Source organism: Lissotriton vulgaris, chromosome 2_1 (assembly GCF_964263255.1).
Source record: "Lissotriton vulgaris chromosome 2_1, aLisVul1.2, whole genome shotgun sequence".
Lineage (NCBI taxonomy): Eukaryota > Metazoa > Chordata > Amphibia > Caudata > Salamandridae > Lissotriton > Lissotriton vulgaris.
Window position 1 is genome coordinate 1,830,149,256 of NC_141687.1, and position 12,329 is coordinate 1,830,161,584.

A 12,329-nucleotide genomic window follows, 5' to 3' on the forward strand; every position below is an offset into this window, starting at 1 on the left:
TTGTTTCTGTTTAGGTTAAATCACTGTTTTTGATTTATGTTTAATATACGAATGACGGTCACCTGACGAAGGCCTCAGGCCGAAACGCGCGTAGTTCCACTCAACCGCATTGCCTTCATCAATTTACCAACAACTGAATATTTCGTATATCACAGGGTTAATGTATATATGTAATTGTGTTTATGTAAATTTTTCTGTTCTCACTTATTAATGTTTCTTGATATTATGGAATACACATCAAGTTTCTTCTTTAATGTAAACAATGAATTAAAAAAGTAAATGAATTTTGCACAAAAGATATAAATAACAAACAAAATATACAAAAAACAAATAATATATAATAAAATAAAGGATTTTTGTATAAATTTTCGTTTCAGCACACATTTATTTGATTGTTTTATAGGGTCTATTATTCTGTTTAGATTCTGATTCAGGGAGTATCTTTTCCCTTAGAGTTTAGCTACACTACCTTTCTCTACACTGATCTCAGAAGCATAACAGTGAAGGAATCGTTCACTGGTTGGCTTGCCCTGCTGTAAGTAGGATTTGCAATGTAGAGCCAAGTAGCAGTCATGGCAGATTTGTCAAAAAACAAATCTCAAAGGTCATATCCACTTGATATCCTACGATAAATGTACTCAGGATGATCACTCCACCTCTGCCTTTCGACTCTCCAAGTAGACCCGACTATTGCAACTCTCTGTATACTGGTCTCCCTAACTCACTGGTTCACAAATTGCAACTTGTACAAAATGCTGCAGCGCGACTGATCTACAATGCGCCTAACTCTGCTTCAGTTTCCTCGCTACCGTTCTCCTTGCATTGGTTACTAGTTCCTAAACACATCTTTAAAGCACTTTGCATATGTCATAAAGCCTTATTCTCGTTGCGCCACAATTCTCACATGACTGCTTTATTTACTTTTTCTGAATCTATTTGCACTCTCAGATCCTTTCATTCCTGGACCCTGAATTTCCTCTATTTTAAAAAAATCTCACAAGGGAGGACGAGCTCTGTGTCCCTCGGTCAAAGCTTCCTTGTGAAAGGTGTGCCCAAACATGAGTCGTACAATCATTGTGCCATAGGGTTCAAGCTGCACCCTAATGATGAGAACCAGATATGCCAAATGAGTTTAGGGTTCCTTGTATTCTCTTCTAGAGGGGGCTTTGTCTGGCCGTCCCCATGAGGAGCAGGGTCAGTACTCTTTTCCAGTTTGAAGGCCTCTGTATATATTGGCATGGTGGGAAAAAACGATGGATTGGAATGAGTGATCATCAGTGGTTGAGAATAATTCAAGAATTTCATCCATAACCTTGTTGTTTGTTGCAGTAAACCCCCCCAAGTCCGATAGTTAAGCCCAGATGTGTGTCCTATTCTCTCTGTGTCCAGGACTATAGACACGGCCTAAATAGGCTAAAACTGGCCTTGCCTTGCAGTTGGAGATGGACTGTTGCCATGAGAAGAAGGGTCAGTACTGATTTGTATTTGGTGGGAGTCTGTCTTCAGTGGCATAGTGGGTAAAAAACAATGGACTGGCAATGGGCCAGTGCAATCGACAGTGGCTGAGTTTAAGTCATCCTTCACCATGTAGTTTATTAAAATATTATAAGGAGCACATTTTGCTAAGACTGTCTTATTCCCTAGAATATCCATAATATGCTAACAGGGCCATGTTATGCTAGGGCATCAATACAACTTAAATTACCCTTTATGTGTCAAAGAGAGGCTCCTTCAATGGCCAACGTATTACAGAGCAATCCCATTATATCCTAGAGAGAGCCAACTTATTCCAGGGCCACCAGAATGATAGAATTCCAACAATATGACAAGAGATGTCTCTTATAAAAATATATTAAGTATTAAATACATATTAGAACACTGGAATGTTGTGAGCTCCTCTGAAGACAATGGAGTGGTAAAGGCCACTGATGGCCGTAAGAGCTTTCTACTCCAACATTCCAATGTTTGTCTTTCTGTTTCTCCCTTTTTAATATAGAACATTCTATGGGCCTCATTAGGATGGAGGATTTTCCGCATCCTCTGGGCCGGCGGAAGCCACCGCCGGCCCGGAGGATGCGGAAAATCCTCTGCGGACCCACCAAAGACCCACTGCCACATTAGGATGGCTGGTGGGTCCTGGTTTCCGTCCGCAGCTTTTCCGCCGTGGCTGGCTTACAACTGCGGCGGAAAAGCTCTAATATGGTGACGGTGTCTCTCAGACACCGTCAGCCAGATTAGGATGGGCTGCAAAACATGCTTTTCCGCTGCGGCTTTTCCGCCGTGGAAAAGCATGTGTAACTTCACTGCAGAGGCCAGTTGCGGGCCCCCTAGGTGAAGGGGAGTTGGGGGGTGCACATGGGGGGTACCTATGGTACCCCCCCCGGCATTTGTATGCATAAAGCGGCAGGCACCGAGCGGTGCCTGCCACTTTCTACATACAAATGCAATGCGTGCATTTTTAACATTGCTGCGGGTGCAGCTTGAAGCCGCACCCGCCGCAATGTTAACAAGCATTGGAAATGCAATAGGTCTTGCACCATTAGAGTTAGTGCTTTTAGAATTGTTTATGGGTTTTTTTTGTAAATGTTTAGCATTTTTGTTTCCTGTAGCCAATGCTAAAGTATTACAAATAAAAAAAGCCATAAACATTTCTAAAAGCTCTAACTGAAATGGTCTGAGAACTATTGCACTGTGTGAGGGTGAGGGTGAGTGAGGGTGAGGGTGAGTGAGGGTGAGTGAGGGTGAGGGTGAGTGAGGGTGAGTGAGGGTGAGGGGTTGAGGGTGAGTGAGGGTGAGTGAGGGTGAGTGAGGGTGAGTGAGTGAGGGTGAGTGAGGGTGAGGTGTTGAGGGTGAGTGAGGGTGAGGGGTTGAGGTTGAGGGTGAGGTGTTGAGGGTGAGTGAAGGTGGGTGAGGGTGAGTGAGGGTGAGGGGTTTTGGGTGAGTGAGGGTGAGGGGGAGTAGTTGAGGCTGAGTGAGGGTGAGTGAGAGTGAGGGTGAGTGAGGGGTTGATGGTGAGGGGTTGAGGGTGAGTGAGGGTGAGGGTGAGTGAGGGTGAGGGGTTGAGGGTGAGTGAGGGGTTGAGGGTGAGGGGTTGAGGGTGAGGGGTTGAGGGTGAGTGAGGGTGAGGGTGAGTGAGGGTGAGGGGTTGAGGGTGAGTGAGGGTGAGTGAGGGTGAGGGGTTGAGGGTGAGTGAGGATGAGTGAGAGTGAGGGTGAGTGAGGGGTTGAGGGTGAGTGAGGGGTTGAGGGTGAGTGATGGTCAGGGTGAGTGAGGGTGAGGGTGGGTGAGGGGTTGAGGGTGAGTGAGGGTGAGTGAGGGTGAGTTTGAGGGGTTGAGGGTGAGGGTGAGTGAGGGTGAGGGTGAGGGGTTGAGGGTGAGTGAGGGTGAGGGTGAGTGAGGGTGAGGGGATGAGGGTGAGGGGTTGAGGGTGAGGGGTTGAGGGTGAGTGAGGGTGAGGGGTTGAGGGTGAGTGAGGGTGAGGGGTTGAGGGGGAGGGGTTGAGGGTGAGTGAGGGTGAGGGGGAGGGGTTGAGGGTGAGTGAGGGTGAGGGGTTGAGGGTGAGTGAGGGTGAGGGGTTGAGGGTGAGTGAGGGTGAGGGCGAGTGAGGGTGAGGGGTTGAGGGTGAGGGGTTGAGGGTGAGGGGTTGAGGGTGAGTGAGTGAGGGTGAGTGAGGGTGAGTGAGGGTGAGGGGTTGAGGGGGAGGGGTTGAGGGTGAGTGAGGGTGAGGGGTTGAGGGTGAGTGAGGGTGAGGGGTTGAGGTTGAGTGAGGGTGAGTGAGGGTGAGGGATTGAGGGTGAGTGAGGGTGAGGGGTTGAGGGTGAGTGAGGGTGGGGGGTTGAGGGTGAGTGAGGGTGAGGGGTTGAGGGTGAGTGAGGGTGAGGGCGAGTGAGGGTGAGGGGTTGAGGGTGAGGGGTTGAGGGTGAGGGTGAGGGGTTGAGGGTGGGTGAGTGAGGGTGAGGGGTTGAGGGGGAGGGGTTGAGGGTGAGTGAGGGTGAGGGGTTGAGGGTGAGTGAGGGTGAGGGGTTGAGTGTGAGTGAGGGTGAGTGAGGGTGAGGGGTTGAGGGTGAGTGAGGTTGAGGGTGAGTGAGGGTGAGGGTGAGTGAGGGTGAGGGGTTGAGGGTGAGTGAGGGTGAGGGGTTGAGGGTGAGTGAGGGTGAGTGAGGGTGAGGCTGAGGGGTTGAGGGTGAGTGAGAGTGAGTGTTGTGAGAGAGGGTGATGAGGCCTGGTTGTTGTGAGAGAGGGGTGATGAGTCCTGGTTGTTTTGAGGTACAGCTGATGAGGCCTGGTTGTTGTGAAGTATCTGACTTTCTTGTGAAGACAAGTGCGTCATAAGCTTAAACGAGAGCCTTGCATTCTCTGTTCCCGATCCTTGCACCCATGCATGGCTCGGGTCTCAGGGCAGCTACCAGGAGTTCTAACAGCTCTCATCAGGTTTCTCAACAACGGTGTAAAAAGTAACACCTAGGACAAATGTAACCATTAAAGTAACGTAACAAATATATTGCTCAGAAGGGGCCTTTGATGTAACAGCCCGTTATGTTATCAAGTTCTTCTAAAATTCACTCATTGCTCCAGATCGCAAGGAATGAGTGCGGCTCTTAACTTCGTGGTTACTAAGTATCATTAGTGCCTGGACTATAGTTTACAGTGCCCTCAACCGGGACAAGAGAGGACTGCCAGTGTCTTGGTGGAAAGGAATGAACATATATCATTATTTAGTCACAAGATCTTGTTTAGACTGGAGCTCAGTATTCAAGCGCTGTAACGAGGAAGGGTAGTGCACAATTGCGCTGAATATTAATAGATTTAAAATCCTTTATAATATTACCGTAACAGGGAATGATCGCTCTATTGTGAAACACGTTGATTCAATGTTTTGCTTCACATATTTTGTTCACTGCAAACTTCAGTGGGGATTTAAAAAAAAATGCGACACGGCGGGCAGGGGAGGGGGCGGAGCGGGTAAAATAAACAAAGAAGACGGAGGGAAGAGAGGGAAGAGAGGGGAGGGGGGAGGAGAAATGCGACACGGCAGTGCACAATTGCGCTGAATATTAATAGATTTAAAATCCTTTATAATATTACCGTAACAGGGAATGATCGCTCTATTGTGAAACACGTTGATTCAATGTTTTGCTTCACATATTTTGTTCACTGCAAACTTCAGTGGGGATTTAAAAAAAAATGCGACACGGCGGGCAGGGGAGGGGGCGGAGCGGGTAAAATAAACAAAGAAGACGGAGGGAAGAGAGGGGAGGGGGGAGGAGAAATGCGACACGGCAGTGCACAATTGCGCTGAATATTAATAGATTTAAAATCCTTTATAATATTACCGTAACAGGGAATGATCGCTCTATTGTGAAACACGTTGATTCAATGTTTTGCTTCACATATTTTGTTCACTGCAAACTTCAGTGGGGATTTAAAAAAAATGCGACACGGCGGGCAGGGGAGGGGGCGGAGCGGGTAAAATAAACAAAGAAGACGGAGGGAAGAGAGGGGAGGGGGGAGGAGAAATGCGACACGGCGGGAAGGGGAGGGGGCGGAGCGGGTAAAATAAACAAACAAGACGGAGGGAAGAGAGGGGAGGGGGGAGGAGAAATGCGACACGGCGGGAAGGGGAGGGGGCGGAGCGGGTAAAACAAGACGGACGTGCACGCGCTTTTAAGCTCAATGCGCATGCGCATTGAGCTTAAAAGTCACGGGCACTGCAAGGAATCGCCACGATTCCTTGCAGTGGATAAAGAGTGGATAAGCCCCTATAGTCTCGCTTGCTCGATGCGCATGCGCATCGACAGGCGAGACCTAAAAATAGAGGGTGTGACCGCCAGGGTGGCGGTCACATCCTAATTGCACAGGAGGGAACTCCGCAGCCCATGCAGAAGTTCCCTCCTACTCTATGTTGGCGGACGGACTCAGGTCTGTCAGCCATCATAATGTGCCCCAAAGTTTGGTGGATTGAATGTTCTAACCGCCTTATAGCCCTTCTGCCTAAGGCTATTGCAGTTGTTAAAGGCCATTTCCCTTGGTATAGGCCCTCTGCAAACTCTGGTTTAGGGCCTTTAACATCTGGTTTAGCCTAAGCAACGGGCTTTACGGTGACAATACCATTCATTGTTTCTCCCACCAAAACATAACTCTCTACTTTTTCCCTACTTTCCCCCTCCAAAATCACGAATCCATACCAACATGGAAATTAAGCTGTTTCCAGCCACATGCCCACACTGTTAAAGGTAACTGCCAATGCTGGCATTACATAACCTGGTTGTTCTGGAGCGCTGCTGATGGTGAACGGGTGCCACTCGTACTTCGCTATGACCGGAATATTCACATAAACATAGTCACCAGGCTTGTACTGGAAGAACTGCGGCCTCTTGATCACAAGATGGGTGACCTGAATTCAAAGGAAACATAGGAGACATTGGAAGAAAATAATCCTTGGAGATAATGCAGATTTTCTACTGAATGGTAGGTTGGAATTATGAACCTATTCACAAAGGTAAATTTGGTTGTAAACATTGTGTTTGTTGAGATTCTTACACTTCCCTTCACCCCCTTTCCACTCTGGAAATGACGAGAGATGTTCTTCAGGACAGAGCAGAATGGGTGGGAGGCCGGATTGCCAAAATGTTCGTGGGGTGTCGAAAAAGGGCCTTCTCCTCAGGGAAAAAATTTTCTCTACAGGGAAAAAATTTGAATGGATGTCCTTAGCAGAGGTATACATTGTTTAGAACTGTATGGCGGGAATAGGAGCGCGCTGGAACTTTCACATGACATTTCCTGTAGCACCTGGAAATCTTGATCTGGAACTACTTTCTCTGTGTAATAGGGGAATGTTTATAAATAGACCAAAATATAAAAGTATGCTCAAGTCAAATATAACTTCCTGTCTGTATTTTAATGTTTAAAAGGGCCCCATGATTTTGTGTCAAACTTAATTTATTGACCTGTCTATCAGCAATGCAATAAACGAAAATTCCTTCATTGTTTTGATGTTGCTTGAGGTCAGTAAGGAAAGTCTGGAATAATGTTAGCATCCATGCTTGCCATAAAATTCTATGGAGAACTCTTCATTGGCAGTGAAGTCTGCCAGGTGGTCCTTAGAAGTGAGTGGGAAGTTTGGCTGCTATAGGCAGGACCCGAACAATCGGGGTGTTAGACTTTGTAACCTTCCAGTCCCTCTCCCATCCCAACAGAAAGGGTGATTCGTGTTGGGGATTTCTGCAAAGGGGCAGTGCCAACTGATGATGATCACCGTACCTTGGATGGCAGAAGATTGGTCTCGACAATGTACAGTCCCCCGATGCGGGACACAGCAATGCCAATCACCTTCTCCAGCAGGAACATAAGCCCAGGCACCAAGAACCATTTCCAAAACTGAGGCCCGTGAAGAACAAGTAGAATCCAGATCCAGACGTAGGAGAGGTGGGTCCAATAGAAAACCTGCAAACAACAAGAAGAAAGTTGCTGTATCTTTTCCTGCTTCCAGACTGCAGCAATTCATTACCGAGTGGGAATGGTGAGCAGGGGCAAAGGGTAAGCACAAGAAGCCGCATGAGGGAGCAGGCCTTGGATCCTAGCAGATATCTAAGCACCAAAGTGCAACAGTGATGTCAGTGTCACCTGAAGGCCATTGTTCATGTTTGGTGGTGAGGGTATTGCAGCGGCTGCTACTGTGCAAACCACAGCAGAGCCACATATTCAGGACATGGGCTCGTGTAATACAGACTAGTGTGTGGTGAAAAAAGCAACACCCTGCACTGAAAATGTGTAAGTAAACCAATCCCATTCATCACTGGCAATGACTGGGGTTTGTTTAGTGATACAACCATCTCAGACTTCTGAGATACTCTGATCGACACCTGTTATGCTGTGGCCAACACAAAGATTCACGAAACTAAAATGTATTGAACGAAAATAAGACACTAAGGGCCAGATGTACATACCTTTAGGATAGCGATTTCCAAACTGCGATTTTTTCTGAATCACTATTTGGTAATTGCCATTCTAAATGTATGCAAGTTTTATTTCTTATTTAGCGATTCCTAGTGGGTCGCAAATCAACCTACCTCATTAATATTAAGGAGGTAAGTTGCAATATGTGACACATTAGAAATGACAACCATCAGAGGTATGGTGGCCTGCAGACCACCATGTCTATGATTGCTTTTTAAATAAAGCAATCTATTTTTTTATACAACCAGTTTTCTTAAAAGGAAAACAGGATTCATTAAAAAAAAAAAAAAAAGTAACTTTATTTTTTAAGAGTAGCAGTGGTCCCGGAGACCACTGCCTACTCTTAAAAATATTTTTTTAACATTCTTAAAGGGGAAGGGGTCCCTTGGGTACCCTCTTCCTGTTTGCGAATGGATTATCACCACTTTTCAAATGGTGGTAAAATTTTAATGTTTTGCAACTGGAATTCAGTCGCAAAACATTAATACATACTACTGGGAATTGGTACTTGGAAGGGCAGTAGCGTAGCTAGGGGAGGGGCGGGAGGAGGACTGCCTCGGGCTGCACTGTTATGCGGGCGACAGCACTTCACTGTAGGTGAACAATTTCATCGAGCACAAGGTAAGTGGTTTTCTTTTTTTTTTAAATGTTATTTCCCTCATTGTCGTCTTACCTGCACCAGCTGTCACTGGGTAGCAAACTCAGGGACCTCCCCTGGCGGCAAAAGCTCTATCTACGCCACTGTGGAAGGGACGTAGTAAGCATGCTCCTTCCAACTACCGAATGATAAAGAAAATTACAATTCAATCACATTTTTCCTCTTGTATAATTCAATAAGCTTTATATCGCAAATGGACAAAGTCTGCAAATTAGGCCATTTGAAACCTCAAAAACATTTGTAAATCTGGCCCTAGATCTCCTATTTACAACTGAAGCCTGGCTCTGTGTCAGCGTTGTCCAGTCTCTGGCCAACTGACACCTGAAAGCAGTATCAGAAAATATAATAATTGCTTCTTCGAAGGAGGTGGAGGAGTTGTAGTTAAGAAACACTCTAAGGTGAAACAGTCATATGTAATGACCGACTTTTTCGACCCTCTTTGGAGGGAGGATGATGGAAGATGACTCCAGCCTATTACACATATAGTACAGGGATTAGGACTTTAAACAGGACTTATCCATGAGGCACAGTAGTGCATTTTCGTACCCTTTTCTTTAGATCAGGGCTTATAAACTTAAGCTAGGGGATAGATATATAAGTATTAGTGATGATCCATCCTTTTGCAAGAGTGTTAGTATACCTTCCGTGGAGTTATGCTTATTTTGGGCCTTGTGGGCCTTAAACGGGACAGACTCCATCTTGTCTTCGGCCTGGTAGCTTGAGAGGCTTTCTAGGTGAAGTGTAATGTTTTAGTTTCGAGGTGTTGTTCGCTTGGAGAGAACCGGCTCAGGCTGGCCCTTATCGAAAGACTGTATTTTTCTCCACTCCGAAGACACAACTTCAGGCCGGGTGGCTGGGAACGTGTCCTTGGTACGGGGAGGTACAAGAATTTGGTGGGCGGCAGGTTACTGGCCGTAACTTTCCATGAAGGGACAGGCTTTGATATTAGCGAAAGTGTTAGGCAATGAGTCAGTCAGTCCGTAGGCGGCAGCTAGCCGTTAGCATCTATGCCATTAATTATTTCTAGGCAGACAGTCGCCATTTTGAAGTCCGAGAAAGATCATGAAACTGAGACTCTCTGAGAAAGACTGAAGGAGAAGTAGCGCAGAGCGATCAGAGACAGAGAGAGAGAGACAGCAGTTAATAGCGAGAGAGGTTCCAGTGACTTGGAGGGAAGCAGAGGAGATCGAGCATAGCGGTGCAGACGTGTACCCGTGACTGCTAAGGTGTGATTCCGAGACGAGCCAAGACACAGACGAGAAGGGAACCTAGATGACTGCCGAACCCCGACTTCATATTAACCAGGTGACCTCCGCCCTTTCCCTTATAACGTGTACATTCTAACCTTTTACTTTTATTTGCAGAATATATACTATCATATAGTGTTGTGTTTATAATTATTGTAATAAAAATACCCCAGTTCTTAGTGAACCGACATGTGCCTTGTATTCTTGTTCAATCAGGGTAACCTGGTCTTCTAGTCAGGCATTGTTTTCATGAACGGATGCGAATCCCGGTCAGGTAAGAAATGACTGAGTAATGAGGGAGAGAGGGAACGTTTGATGCCAAGAGCAGAAGGTACATACTTCAATTTGGAAAGCCGTACTAATTTCTATTATCGTAGTTTTATCCTGAGTAGACAATGAGAGATTTCTTCCATAGGTGTTCATAGGAAAGTGATCGTCGTTGGTATGCGGCGTTAATGAGAGCACCGGGGGGACACGGTGTGGAGGTCTGCCGGATTGTGGATCGTGTGTGAATGAGAGCACCGGGGGGACACGGTGTGGAGGTCTGCCGGATTGTGGACCGGATGAGTGAATGAGAGCACTGGGACTGCAGGCCCGTGTGTAGACACGCCGGATTGCGTGTCGAGTGAGCACTGAGGGAGATCAGTGTGTAAGGGTACATAATCAGACCTGCCCCAGGGTAGATTAGTCTGGGCCTAACTGGCCGAGAGACTAGTTGGTATGAATAGGATATTGTAGAAAACCTATGCATGTTTATTGCTATTTTCCCCATCCTTAGGTACGAGATGTACATACAGATATCTATACCCATTGTAAATACGTTCTAAGGAGGGAGGTGATTACGTTCCGGCTGGGTTAGAGGGGCTCCTAGGAGCTGATTCGATCTGGTCCGAAAATCCGGTCGGTACATCATATCAAACACTTTTGAAATGGTCCTTGCCTTTGCCCAAGCCATGTTCATTACACACACACACACACACACTCAGTAAACCAGTCGACAGAAGTGTACCAAAGTTGGCACGAAGACAGAGCTTGTGCCAGAAACAATTCTTGTTGGGCACTTTCAATCTGTTCAGAAGTCTGAGATATCCCCAACTGAAGGTCGACAAAACAGGCTTGATATTTAGTATATTTGTACCAGTATGATCCAACGGCAGGCTATCAAATAACTTCAGCAAACATGAATGAATGAATCACTTGCCAATTTTCGGATCCACGTTCAAGTCGAAAACTTGTCTGACAGAATGCCTGATTTTTTCTGATTTGATCGCCAATACAGTGCTGGGGCGGCCACCACAAACAAAGTGTGGTGAGGCGGGTAGAGGGAACGCGGGAGAAAGAGCAGAGGGGTGGAGCACGTCGGGTGTCAATAATAATATTTAAAAAAAGAACTTACCTTAAGTTGCCGGCCGACTCCTGCTTCGCACCTCCTGTGCTCTTCCTGGTCCCAGCAGCCCCTGGGACAGACTCCCTGTGCAATCCCTGCACTGCTCTCATGCTATGAGGGCAGCTCGGGGATTGGTCAGAGTAGGCTGAAAAGACGCTCTGCTCAGGACAGGGAGTCTGTGGGATTTCTCCAGCCTGTCGGGCCCTCGTGGATATTGCGCAGCGCCACTATCGCTGCGCTGGAATAACGGGACCCAGGACACGCTTGTTGGTCTCCGCGTGGTCCGGACAAACTCCGTGACCATGCCTCCTTTATTTATACTCACGCGGGCGTGACGTATCACGGCCGCGCTAGCGCACGGCTACGTGCGCAAAAACTAGACTGCACGTCTGCAGTCTTTAAACATTACACTCCTTTCAACCTTTATTAAATCAAAAGAAAACCATAACAGATTAGTCTGTCACAAAGTCAATTGCTTCACCTGGACCTGTGAGAAATCAAAATGGCCAGCAGGCCTGTTACCAGTCTGATGATCAGGTTTCACAGTCTCAGCCTACAGCAAAGTCTGCCAGCTGCGAAGAGGGGGCTGGGTTTCTTCTCAGCCCCCAGCCTCGCCTCGGAACACGACTCTTCGAGGAACGTGTTCGCCGCAGCCTGCTCCTCGGGGCTTCCTTGCACGCTCGCTGGGGAATTGGTGTTGGAGGTTGTAGTGCTTGGCGTTGCTCTGTCCGGGTCCTGACCGTGCTGATCTTCAGATGAGTCGAAGGCCCGCTTGAAAAATGACACGTTGCGTGTGACGGTCACACCGTCGCGTTGGGCGGTTACCATTGTACCCGACCGGCGGGTAACTGTCCAAGGTCTGGGCTCAAACGGGAGCCTGAACTTGCTCCCGGGGTATCGGTCTCTCACATAGACCCGATCTCTTTCCCAGATGGATTATTCCCTGGCTCTGCGTCTGAAACTGGCGTAGTCGTTCGAGCATTTCCTGTTGCGCAGGGTTTGCTGGGGGTTCGCATCAGTTGGGGTCCAGGTGTGATGATGGGGAATGGTGTCTCAGACTACTCTGCCCATTGCTGATGGC

The 12,329-nt window shown here is 47.3% G+C and overlaps 1 protein-coding gene across 1 annotated transcript in view; it reads right to left on the reverse strand.

Annotated features, from left to right (window-relative positions):
* Positions 1-12,329, reverse strand: part of NOX5 (NADPH oxidase 5) — a 226,376-nt gene that overhangs the window by 89,264 nt on the left and 124,783 nt on the right. The window contains exons 7-8 of the mRNA XM_086958956.1: positions 7,261-7,443; positions 6,262-6,394 (exon numbers count right to left, since the gene is read on the reverse strand). Coding sequence (XP_086815082.1) covers positions 6,262-6,394; positions 7,261-7,443 — 316 coding nt within the window. The remainder of the gene's footprint in view (positions 1-6,261; positions 6,395-7,260; positions 7,444-12,329) is intronic.